The following is a 12793-nucleotide window of genomic DNA, read 5'->3' as shown; positions in this document are numbered from 1 at the left end:
GTCCAATAGAAATAGAGTGCAAGCCTCGAGTGTAACTGAAAATTTTCTAGTAGCCACATTAGAAATAGTAAAGAGAAACAGGTGAATTAATTTTAATGCGTATTTCATTTAACTCAATATATTCAAAATATGTTATTTCAACATGTAATCGATATAAGAATTATTAATATTTTGCATTCTTTTTTTTTTTTTTTTGTACTTGGTCTCTGAAATCTTGTGTGTATTTTGTACTGACAATGTCTCAGTTCAGACTCGTCACATTTCGGGTGCTCTGCGGCTCCCCTGTTACACAGTGCAGAGCCGGAAGGTACTCCTCATGTCGGCCTCCAGCAGCCACTCTCAGTGGTCTCTCTCTCTCCTGCCTTTGCTGTTATATCCCAGCAGCTCGGCTCTCATTCAGGTACACATCATCTCTGCCCCACCTGTTCTCTGGGCCTCCAGCCTTAATCTCTTCTTGTCCACTCTACTCACTGCAGTCAGACCTGTCTTTTTTTTTTTTAAACATCTTTATTGGAGTATAATTGCTTTACAATGGTGTGTTAGTTTCTGCTTTATAACAAAGTGAATCAGTTATACATACACATATGTTTCCAAATCTCTTCCCTCTTGCGTATCCCTCCCTCCCACCCTCCCTATCCCACCACTCTTAGGTGGTCACAGAGCATCGAGCTGATCTCCCTGTGCTATACAGCTGCTTCCCACTATCTATTCTACATTCGGTAGTGTATATATGTCCATGCCACTCTCTCACTTTGTCACAGCTTACCCTTCCCCCTCCCCGTATCCTCAAGTCCATTCTCTAGTAGGTCTGCGTCTTTATTCCCGTCTTGCCCTTAGGTTCTTCATGACCTTTTTTTTTTTTAGATTCCATATATATGTGTTAGCATACGGTATTTGTTTTTCTGTTTCTGACTTACTTCACTCTGTATGACAGACTCTAGGTCCATCCACCTCACTACAAATAATTTTGTTTCTTTTTATGTCTGAGTAATATTCCATTGTATATATGTGCCACATCTTCTTTATCCATTCATCTGTTGATGGACACTTAGGTTGCTTCCATGTCCTGGCTACTGTAAATAGTGTTGCAATGAACGTTGCGGTAAATGACTCTTTTAGAATTATGGTTTTCTCAGGGTATATGCCCAGTAGTGGGATTGCTGGGTCGTGTGGTAGTTCTATGTTTAGTTTTTTAAGGAACTAGATCTGCTTCTGTTACTCCCTTCTAGAAAACCTTCAACAGCTCCCCTCTGTAAAGAATAAAATCCATAACCTGCCCTAACCTTTTCCTCTGTCCTTGTACTTCCTAACATGAATATGTTGTTTTAGTTTTGAAAACCTTTGATATTCCCTATCTCATTTAATTCTCACAGCAGCTCTATGAGATAGGTAGAGCAGGGCAGATAGGTAGAGCAGGGCAGGTGAATTATCCACATTTTTTAGGTGGAGAAACTGAGACTCAGTGAGTTTGAGAGAGTTTCCTAATGTCCACCAGCTGTTAAGTGGCAGAACCAGGACGAGAACCCATGTCTTTTCAGGTTTTGTTTTTTTTGTTTGTTTTTTTTTTTTGCGGTACACAGGCCTCTCACTGCCGTGGCCTCTCCCGTTGCGGAGCACAGGCTCCGGATGCGTAGGCTCAGCGGCCATGGCTCACGGGCCCATCCGCTCTGCGGCATGTGGGATCCTCCCGGACTGGGGCACGAACCCACGTCCCCTGCATCGGCAGGCGGACTCTCAACCACTGCGCCACCAGGGAAGCCCTGTCTTTTCAGTTTTATCTCTTCATTCCTCTTGCCTGGCCCTTTCCTCTTTTCTCCCCTGTGATGCACTGACAGCCTCACCAAATTCGCTGTGTTCTTGACCTCCTTCTGTGCCTCTACTTATGCTGTTTCCTCCCCCTAGCATGTCCTTGCACAGCACAGCTTCCCATCAGAATTCCACCCTTCCCCAGGCTCTGGTTAAATGTCTCCTCTCTGATTCCTCCTTTGGCCATCTCCTCAACCAGATCTACTTTGTAGTTACCAACACATCCTAACATGCATTTTCTTGTTTAGTGAATGCTTCGCTGCTTTGTGTACAGAATTGGATTCTAGAGATCTGAGAGATGGAAGACTTTAGGAGCTTAACCAGTTCTTACAGCCAGGTTGTTGTCAGTCCCTGCTGTAAGTGCATGGAGAGGCTAACACCTTCCTACTTCATTTAGCCTTTGTTAAAACTGTGAAACTGTGGATTTAACCCTAACATACACACGTTGTGGAGGTTACTCAGAATGCTTCCTTTTGATGGTAAGTCTGTGCTTACGATATTTTGATGTCTATAAAGTTCTTTTGTGTGTATTATCTGATTTCATCTTTCAACACGTATTTATTGAATGTCCACTATGTACTGTGTTCTGGAGCTGCTATGTGCTCTAGAGAATAAGATACAGTGAAGTTTATCATTAAATGAGGAAAGTAGACATTAAACAATCAGGAAAACGCCCAAATAACTAGTTACTATTGAGTTAGGCATTGCAAAGGGAAATTTCAGGGGAGATTCAGCTTCTTGGGTATCGGAGAGAGCTTCGCTGAGAGGAAGCATTTACGCTGAGCCATGAAGAATGAGTGTGAGTTGGCCTGGCCGAGGTGAGAGAGAAGGGCCCTAGGTTTGGAGTATAGTGAGCAAGGTGGGGGGCAGCGGGGGAAGCACAAGAGATGAGAACCTGCCAGGCCATGCAGAGGATTTGGAACTTTATACAAGGACAGCAGGAAACCACGGAAGGGTGATGTGTGTTCTAAATTATCTTCTGAAGAAACCCCCCTGACTGTGTGTAGAGAATGGGTGAATTCTAAAGGAGTGGAGGCTGGAGGAGATGTGAGGAGACCAGTTGTTCTAGGTGAAAGGTGTCTTCCAACAGCGTGTGACAGGAAGGGGCAAAAGTAAGTGGATTCCAAAAATAATAGTAGGTAATATCAGTAGGACTTGGCGGTTGGTTAGATTTGAAGGGGTGTCAAAAATAACTGAGGTTTCTGGCATGAGCGACTGTGTGTGGCCCTGTTTCCTGAGGAGGAACTATCTGCTCAGGAGCCAGGGTCAGGCTTGGGCTGGGGAGATTGATTTCAGTGTGAACATTTTAGCTTTGAGGGATCCGTCATGGTGATTTGGTTCCTCCAGTCGCCCTTTGAGGAAAGTGGAATTACCCACATTTGTTATTGAGAAACTGAGACTTGGAGAGGTTGGGTGGTTTGCCTGAGACTACACAGTGAGGACAAGGCTGAGCCTGAGCTGGAGCCCATACTTTACCCCTAAAGCTGTGCTTTCCAGACCATACCACATGGGCCACGTGCTACCCTGTCGGCATACCAGTTCTCTGCCTCCACACAACCCCGTCTGCCAAGTTGTCTGCTCTGATCATCAAACAAGTCCCCATGCCTCTTGTTCTCCAGGAGTCCTTCATGGAAGTGCGAAGGAGAGCTTTCCTGGCTCTGCCCTACCTAGAATTAGAACACACCAGGAGTCATCCCCACTTTTCCATGTATTGTTCACTCACTCAATCTTGTACTGTTCCGCTCACCTCTGACACATGTTGAGTGTAGGTCATCCAATCTGGACCTGAACAAGACTTCAGAAAACACAGTAGAGCCATTTGCATAGGACTTTACACTTCCAGAGAACTTAACAAATATTACCTCTTTGATCCTCACCTCAGCTCTGGGAGAAAGAAAGGACGTGTACATTCCTTCAGCAAACATTTTGGAGCAGGTGCCCACCATGCGCAAGATGCTTTGCTGGACCTTGACTGGTGTTACAAGGATGAGTAAGATGCCGTCCTTGTTCTCAAGGGGTTTAAGGTCTACCAGGGAAAACAGATGATAGACTAAGAAGTTAAGGGACTTGTTTTGAGAGTTCCTCAAAGTTACGGTCCTCTAAATAAGGAGTCACTTGGACTGCCTATTGAAATAAAAATAGTATTCGTACCACAGACCTGCTGAGTTGAACCCACAGGGTTGGAGCCTCAAGTAATTCATATGCTGCTCCTCAGCTAGTAAATGATCCACTTGAGATGTGAGCCTTTTCTGGCTACATTACCAGAGACTTTCCCACTCCATTTTTCTGCCCTCTACTTTTACAGATGAGAGAATTGACACGTGTAGAAGTCAAGTGGGTAGTGGCCCACAGTGCATTAGAGACAGAATTGGAATTAGCATCTGAATTTCCCTGATTTCCAAGCCCAACGCTTTTCTGCAACATCATTTAAAGTGTTAACTTTGCACTCTGGTTCTGATTGAAACCACTGCTTTTACTTGATCTGTACCCTTTTTTCCCTCTAAATGTCTTCAATTACATAAGCTCTTAGGGAGCATTTGCGTCATATTCTGTCAGCAAGGATTGTCTGCAAACTGGCCTCTTTTCTTTACTATAGGGATGTGCTATGTTTCCAGCCTCAGACCATGGGGAAAATTCTACCCAGAGGCAGAATCCTTGGAAAGTTAGGGTTCCAGGAAGCTGCTTAAAGCTCCACCCTGGCAGATAAGGGAAACCAGACCAGTAGGACCAGGTCAGGGTTCAGTGAGTGTGGACTTTATCTAGAACCAAGGTCCTGGCAAGGTAGCTCTTTCCTGGTTACTACTCCTCGCTTTGGGCAGGGATTCAAGAACATTACTTTGCCCCAGACTCAAAACACCTAGGTCAGCCTATGTATAGTGTACTTTTTATATCTATCTGTCTATCATATGTGTTATATATCTTTATATACATGTATTGCATATATGTATTATGTATTTGTATCTCATGTATATATCATCATATAATATTTGTGTGCACATGTGAGATGTATATATTATATGTGTGTTTGTATATGTATGCATGTGTGTACATATGTACATAAAAAAGAAAATAGAGAAAGTCCAGTAAAGACCAATTAGATCTACATACAGGCACAGGTCATATAGCTTTTTGTTTAGGAACACAGACCTTGAAGTCAGTTACTTAACCTCTGTTCACTCATCTGAGAATGGAGATGTACTACCTGCCTCACCAGGCTTTTGTGATGGTTAAATAAGATAATGTATGTCAAATGTTTAGCATGGTATCTGGTAGCTAGTAAGAACTTAATAATTATTATCACAGAACAGGGATATTCTCGGCCTTTCCCTCATTTACACATTTGTGGTGGGATGGGGCTGAGGATGAAGAGATCTCCCATTGGAAGGGGCTGATACCACCCAGCTTAAGCCAGCTGTCACCATATGAGACTAAAGCCCCAGTGATGCCAGAACTTCTGCCTTTTCAAGAGAAACCAGAAACCTGTATTTTTAAATATGAAATTGCCTGATTTTTAAAATTTTTAACAATTAATTTTAAACTCACATATATACATACATGTGTATGTGTGTGTGTGCACACATATATACATATATGTATATATGTGTGTACACACACACACACACACACACACACACACACACACACACACAAATACCATAGGCCAACAGCAGGGATTTGTGGGCTGGTACCACTCTTCAACTTTGCTGTCTGGAAGGTCATCAGAACTTTCCTTGCTTCCTCACACACCCTCTAGGCTAGGATGAGGAGGCTTGTTTCACCATGTATTTGCAGAGCGCCCATCCTGTGTCTGGTGCCGGAGAACATGCCAGGAAGAACACCCTGTAACCATTGCCCTCTGGCAGAGGCAGAACTAACACAGCAGATGATAGGGAGCAGTGTAGGCAGGAGGAACCTTTGTGAAAGAATGTGGGCTGCATTGTAAAGAAAAGGATGAGGAAATGGAAGATTTCTGTGAACTGGTATGGAGTTTCTTTGAGGGTATATTAAATGAGAAATCAAAGTGTAAAAGGTGTAGGATACTACCTGTTGTGGAAGCAAGAAAGGAAAATAAGAGTATTTATATGTGTTTGCTTAGTTTTTACAAGAAGAAACACAGAAAACCAAAAACAAATGAAAGTGGTTACTTGGGGAGGAGTGGGATGAAGGGACAGGGACACTTCTGAATATACCTTTTAAATTGCATTTTGACTTTTCAACCATGTAAATGTCTGACAAATTCAAAAAATTAAATTAAATAAATAAACCTGAAAAAGCAAACCCTAAAATTACAGACAAATATGAAAAGAAACCTAGGGACTTCCCTGACGGTACAGTGGTTAAGACTCCACGCTTCCACTGCAGGGGGCGCAGGTTCGGTCCCTGGTGGGAGACTAAGATCCCACATACTGCATGGTGCAGCCAAAAATAAGTAACCTAAATGCATTTCAAATTGATAACATAAAGAAGAATTAATCCAAAGTAACTTTTGCACACAGTACTGGCTGTATACCTTTAGTGGGATATAGTCTAAGGACAGAAAGAATTGCAAGGAAACGCTGAACTTTACTTAGTAAGTTTGCTGTTGCCAGTGTTACTGATGTAGTAACTCTGGAAACAGTATTTGATGTATTACAGAAGAGAGCAAATGAGTAAATATATTACTGTTGTTTGTGAATAAGTTTCTCACTATGGGAAAAGGAACATAAAATATGGAATTGGGGAAGATGAGGAAGAACCCTGTAGTGTTGGAGTTAAACAAGATTTTATTGTGAACTCACAATTTCTTAATCAATTTATTTTCTGGCTCTGTCCATTGAAAGGGCCTAGAAGCAGTGACAGCTTAGCAGCAATGAACACCTAGCATCCAGACCTTGTTTCTAAATACATTTCCTACTAAAAGGAACCAGGGCTCCTTAGAGAAATGTTTGAGTCAAAGTCTGACATAGGGAAAATACAAGGTGAGCCTGGAGTATTTCTGTGTGTGTGCCAGAAAATAAGGATGCACTCAAAGACAGATAGTGACACTTTAAAGGACACAGCTGGCTTGTAGAAGCTTCCACCAGCCAAATTGGGACAACTTTAACACTTTTTTGAAAGCAGTAATGAATTATAATGCATTGCATTGGGGGAAAAAAATTCATGAGTTCATAGCACTATTCCAGAAAAGGGACAAAATGACCTTCTTTACAAGATTGTCTGCTAATAGATGTAGAAGGAATGATAGGATTCCTTCACCTCATCATGCTGCCCCTTCAACTTTAATATAGGTTTGAAAATTTTCCCAAAATGCCATTTTGCAGCCACCAGTGCAGTAAGTGGTTCAGGCCAGGATCATCAATAGATAGTAAAACTATTGGGTGGGAAGCTGTTGGACAACAGGATATTCACCAGTCTCAAAATATCACCCCACAGATTTCCCACTAATTCAAATGGGAAAATATACTTTTACCATTGAGAAATCTTAGGAGCACCAACTTATCTAAGTAATCAAACCTAGGATCACCAGAAGTGGGCAAGTTCTGCTACATCACTTATCTAATATTATTTTTAAATGTTTAATCTGAATCTAATCCTGAGGAGACAGGCAGATCTGTTGCAGGCCATTCAATAAGACAACTGGCCTGAACTCTTCTACATGTCAGTGTTAGTAGAGACCAAGAAAAGTAGGCAGGCAGGGGGCTGATATTCTAGATTAAATGAATCTAAAAACCATGAATGAATGCAATTCTGAGATCTTTGACTGGATCGTGTATTGAGGCAGTTGGGGAACAACTATGTAGGAGATTAATGAAACAATTAGGGAAATTTGAATATAGACTATATATTAGATAATATTATTATTTTTTGTTTTTATTTTTTGGCTGTGTTGGGTTTTCATTTCTGTGCATGGGCTTTCTCTAGTTGTGGCGAGTGGGGGCTGTTCTTCGTTGCGGTGCGCAGGCTTCTCATTGTCGTGGCTTCTCATCGTTGTGGCTTCTCTTGTTGTGGAGCATGGGCTCTAGGCACGCGGGCTCCAGTAGTTGTGGCTCGCGGGCTCTAGAGTGCAGGCTCAGTAGTTGTGGCGCACGGGCTTAGTTGCTCTGTGGCATGTGGGATCCTCCCAGACCAGGGCTCAAACCTGTGTCCCCTGCATTGGCAGGCGGATTCTTAACACTGCGCCACCAGGGAAGCCCTAGATAATATTATCGTATCAAAGTTAAACTCATTGGGTGTCCTGATGGCATTGTGGTTATATAGAATTCCAAGGGTCTTGGGGGACATATGCTGAAGTATTTAGGGGTAAAATGTCATGATGTGTGCAACTTTCAAATGGGAAAAAGTGTATAATCATAGAGAGATAAAGCAAGTGACAAATGTTAATTGGTGAATCTAGATGAAGGGTATGTAGGTGTTCATCATGCTGCCCCTTCAACTTTAATAATAGGCTTGAAAATTTTCCCAAAAAACGTTGGGGTAAAAGAAATGTGAGCTGCAGTGGCCAGGGAATGCTTCATGGAATCAATGCCATTTGACTAGAGCCTTGAAAAAGGAGTAAAAGAGGGATAGAGAGAAGGGATGGAGGTCTTCATAAAGCAGAGGTGAGAATGAGCACAGAACCTTTTAGGATCCAGTAGAGGTAAGGAAAAGTGAACAAGTAATAAGAGTGAATTTGAAAGGTACTTGGATCCACTTGATGAAAGGCCTTTAACACCAGGTAATTGCACGCACATCCGATCATATAGATAGTAAGAAGGGGAAATCATAGGTTCTTGACCAGGGTGAGACCCAAAGAAATATTGTTTGGGAAAGTTAGTCCTTTGTGGTAGAATGCTGGAGGGACTGGAGAGTGAAAACAAGAGGTTTGGTTTTTTTTCAGTCATCCAGACTGAGGCAATGGACATGTGGCTTAAAGTGATGGATATCAGTGATAATGTAAAGGAAGGAGCAACTCTGGGAAAACATAAAAGGACTTACCAGTCTCCATAACTGACTGGATAAATATGGGGGTTACTGAGAAGTTGATTCAGAAGATCTATCTCAGTGATGTCATTTAGAGAGCCACAAATTTTGCGGGAACTTCTCTACTCTCCTGGGCCTTCTCCATGCCCATCAGATTTAGGCTGATTGGAATCTGATCTCTGCTGCCCAGTTTTGATGGGAATGTCATCAGGAAGAGGGAGAGCCCACCATTAAAGTCTTGATCTGCTGATACAGGCGTTTCTTCCTCCTCTAATTCAGTGGTAGTTTTTCCTCCTTTAAGCTCTCAAAGAGAAAAAAAAAAATTGCATCTGTTACAATTATACTTATGTTGTAATCCCCCATGTCCTCCACTGTCTCTGCCCTAGCCTGTGTTTCTTTTTTTTTTTTTTTTTTTAGAGGAGCTTTCAATGGCTGCTGAAATGATCCTTGTCTTTGCCCCTAACAGTCCTCTACAGCCAGGTACATAAACCTTGGCTTCATGTGCTTTGCATTATGTTGAACAGCTCACAACTTAGCTCAAATGCAAAATCAAACCAGGTTAAGTTACCAGACCATTCCTTCTAAGCTTAAATGTGGGCATAGGAAACCAGTTTCCTGCAGAGTCAAGCAGAACAAGGCAAGGAGGTGGCCCAAGCTGTCCCAAGATAGAATGGGCTTTCTCCTGAAGTAGTAAGGAGGGAGAAGTACAAGCCCATTCTGGGTAACCCAGGGGTAGGATGTTGTGGATCTAGCCGAAGACAGCAGATGAGCAGCTGGAATAAAAAACCTTTAAAAGTTCATTCTGAGAATCCCTCACCGATGTGGGGAGCGGAGCTGTTGCCATTCAGTGTTTATACTAAAGTTCTATATGTATACCTCATCCATTACCTGCAAGTGACTGTGTCTTATTCATTTTTTTACCCCATAGTACCTGGCATAGTATCTAGAGCAGCGCTGTGCAATTGAACTTTCTGCAGCGATGGAAGTGTTTTATTCTGCACTGTCCTGTATGGTAGCCACTACCCATAGTACAACTGAGAAACAGAATTGTAAAATTTAAATATCTACATGTGGCTAGTGGCTGTTGTACTAGATAGATAGCACAGGTCTAGAATCTAGGACTTTTGTTTGTTTGTTTGTTTTGCGGTATGCGGGCCTCTCACTGTTGTGGCCTCTCCTGTTGCGGAGCACAGGCTCTGGACGCGCAGGCTCAGCGGCCATGGCTCACGGGCCCATCCGCTCCGCGGCATGTGGGATCTTCCCGGACCGGGGCACGAACCCATGTCCCCTGCATCGGCAGGTGGACTCTCAACCACTGCGCCACCAGGAAAGCCCTAGGACTTTTTTTTTTCCATTTTATTGAGGTATCATTGACACACAGCACTGCCTAAGTTTAAGATGTACAGCATAGTGACCTGGTATCCATGTATTGCAAAATGATTACCACAGTAAGTTTAGTTATCATCCATAGATTCTAGGACACTTATTAAATGATGAGCTAAGTTGAATCTTTACCTTGGATGAGGAGGTGGGGGGTGGCAGGGCATGATGGACTAGGGTAATTTGAGGAAAGCCAGAAGTTGTAGCTTCTGGAAGTTCACCTTCTTGTCTGGCTGACAGGTGTGGTAATGGGGAGTAGAGTAAGAACATCTAGGAAGAAGGAACAGTATGGGCAAAGCCAGGAGCCGGAAACCATGGCAAGTGAAAGAACAGTGAAGAGCAGGGACCAAAAGTAGGACGGAGCATTCACTGTGTCAGGCACAGGGGGTGCTGATCAACAAGACCACCCTGACTTCGTGGACCTTACAGCCCTACGGACAAGCACACAAGCATCTCTGCTGATTGTATACAGTAAGGATAGGTACTGGGAGCTGTGGGAGACAGCGGAGGGGTGCTGACTGGCATCAGGCAGCACCTCCTTTTCGATGCTGTGGCTAATGGCCTCGCTTGAAGACAGGGTGACCTTTCTCCCAAGTACAATGGGGAAGCTCTAAAAGGTTTTAATCAGCAAAATGGCACAGGTAAATCTGCATTTTAGTAAGGGGGTTCTAGTGCATTGGCCAGTTTCCACCCCAGGTCCTTCTTAAGCTTGATTGTGGTTTTTCTTTTAAACCAACCATCTCCAGTGTCTTGTCTGGTTTATGTCTTGTTTCGTTTTTCTTCCTTGCTTCCTCCTTTCCTGCGTCACTCTCTCCTGGGCCCCACGCTCTCTTCTTCCTTGATGTCCTTCTCTCTCTGATCCAAAGATCAGCCAGTAAAAAGCAGTCTCACCTGTCCAGGTAAGTGGGGTGCCAGGGTGAGGGGGGAAGAAGACCCCTCTTTTAAATTTAAAAGTTATTTATTTGTACTGTGTTGTAATTATTATTTGAATAGTTCGTACCTTCACATGACTCAGAATTTAAATGGTACAAACAAGAAGATAATGAAAAGATTCCAACTCCATCCCTTTGCCCCTGGCACAGTGTCCTTCCTCAGAGGCAACCAGTGATATATGTTTCTTTTGTACCCTTTCAGAGGTATTTTACACATTTTATATATAGGTAAGCAAACATATAAACAAATCATTCCTTCTCTTTTACCGTCTACATAATTCTGCATCTTCCTTTTTCCACTCAACAGCATGTCTTGGAGACTATTCCTTATCATATATAAAGAGCCCCCTCATTCTTTTATATGACTGAATACTGTGTCATTATATTGGTATACTGCAGTTTATTTAACCAGTCACCCATTATGAACACTTAGATTCTTTGCAGTGTTTTGCCACTGCACACAGTGCTTACATGAAGCCCCTTCTACATAGTCATTTGCTAGATATGAATAGGAGACACCCTCTGGAGGGGCAGCAACTATTGATTAGGAACTGGCAACTTGTACACTTTTCTAAAAAGGAGAGGCATAGAAATGATCTGAGCTTCTCCTGTTCCTGCAGGGGCCCTATTATTAGATCTGGTTTGGCGATCCGTGGTTCCTTGAGGTTGTAGGGCCTTAATAGTTTCTAAACAGGGTGCCTCAAGCTGGCTGTAGGAATGGGGTTGGAATACTACCACCAAACAGACCAGATTCCTGTTCTCCCATGGTACACACAAAATAAATGGAATTTCAGAGGCTTGGGTCATCATTGTACACCTCCTTTCTAGAAAAGGGTACAAGTTGCCAATTACCCAACTAAAGGCCTAGTTACCCTCCTAGAGACACTTGTTTTGGAGAGGGACGAAGAGACGAAGCTAAAGTGAGAGAAAGTGTCTCTGATACAGCCACTGCAGTCCTCTGCTGTGTCCCTACAGGCCTCTGTGTGTTTGTGACCCTCCCATCCTTGCCTTCCAGTCCCCCCTTCCTTACAAATCATCACCTAAAACTAACTAGCTGTTTGTTTTTTTCTTGTCTTTTTCTCGCATTCATTTTCTCTGCTGCCTCCGTTCTGTTCCATCAGCCCCATTGCAGCCTGGTAAGACCCAACAAGCATGTGTATTTGTTCACACCCTGTTCTTGCTATTGTCTCTTTGTCTCCTGACTCCAGGAAGGGCTATTTCCCTTCACGCCTTGCTGGGTATTAAAGAGATCATGCTTGCCTTGCCAACCTAGGATTCCAGATAGGTGATGTTGCCAGTGGTGTAGATGTGGCTGATCTCCCACCAGATTGAGCGGGTTACAGGGTGAGAGGGTCGGTCTCTTGTTACCCAAGACTCAGGGCCCCTTTGGCAGAGCTTCCTTCTGCTACAAGGCTGGTCCCTCCCTGCCCAATTCATTGTTGTGCTTTTCTTACTCTTTCTCCAGGTTAAGTAGCCTGTCTTTGGGAGATTCAGCACCTGAACGCAAGTCCCCTTCCCACCACCGGCAACCCTCCGACACCTCTGAGACAACAGGTAACCTTCTCGGGGCATTAACACGTAGACACAGAGGTGTTTACCCATACAGACAGATCCGTATACCCCAGATGTAAAACAACTTAGCCTTTATATTGAGCTCATAATGTGTGCTAGGTATTGTGTTATATGTTTTATACAGATTACCTTATTCAGTCCTTTATTCAGTCCTTTTATCAATT

The 12793-nt window shown here is 43.2% G+C and overlaps 1 protein-coding gene across 1 annotated transcript in view; it reads left to right on the top strand.

Moving 5' to 3' along the window:
• The window catches only part of ARHGEF11 (Rho guanine nucleotide exchange factor 11), a gene marked incomplete at its 5' end in the record, with an annotated part of 112144 nt that overhangs the window by 49955 nt on the left and 49396 nt on the right, over window positions 1–12793 (top strand). Inside the window, 2 exons of the mRNA XM_079697342.1 lie at window positions 10992–11024; window positions 12523–12611. Of these exons, the coding sequence (XP_079553468.1) occupies window positions 10992–11024; window positions 12523–12611 (122 nt within the window). The remainder of the gene's footprint in view (window positions 1–10991; window positions 11025–12522; window positions 12612–12793) is intronic.

The sequence above is a fragment of the Hyperoodon ampullatus genome, assembly GCF_949752795.1.
Source record: "Hyperoodon ampullatus genome assembly, chromosome: 2".
NCBI lineage: Eukaryota > Metazoa > Chordata > Mammalia > Artiodactyla > Ziphiidae > Hyperoodon > Hyperoodon ampullatus.
Note: the sequence above shows the minus strand (reverse complement) of the source record. Positions and strands in the feature narration are given on the sequence as shown.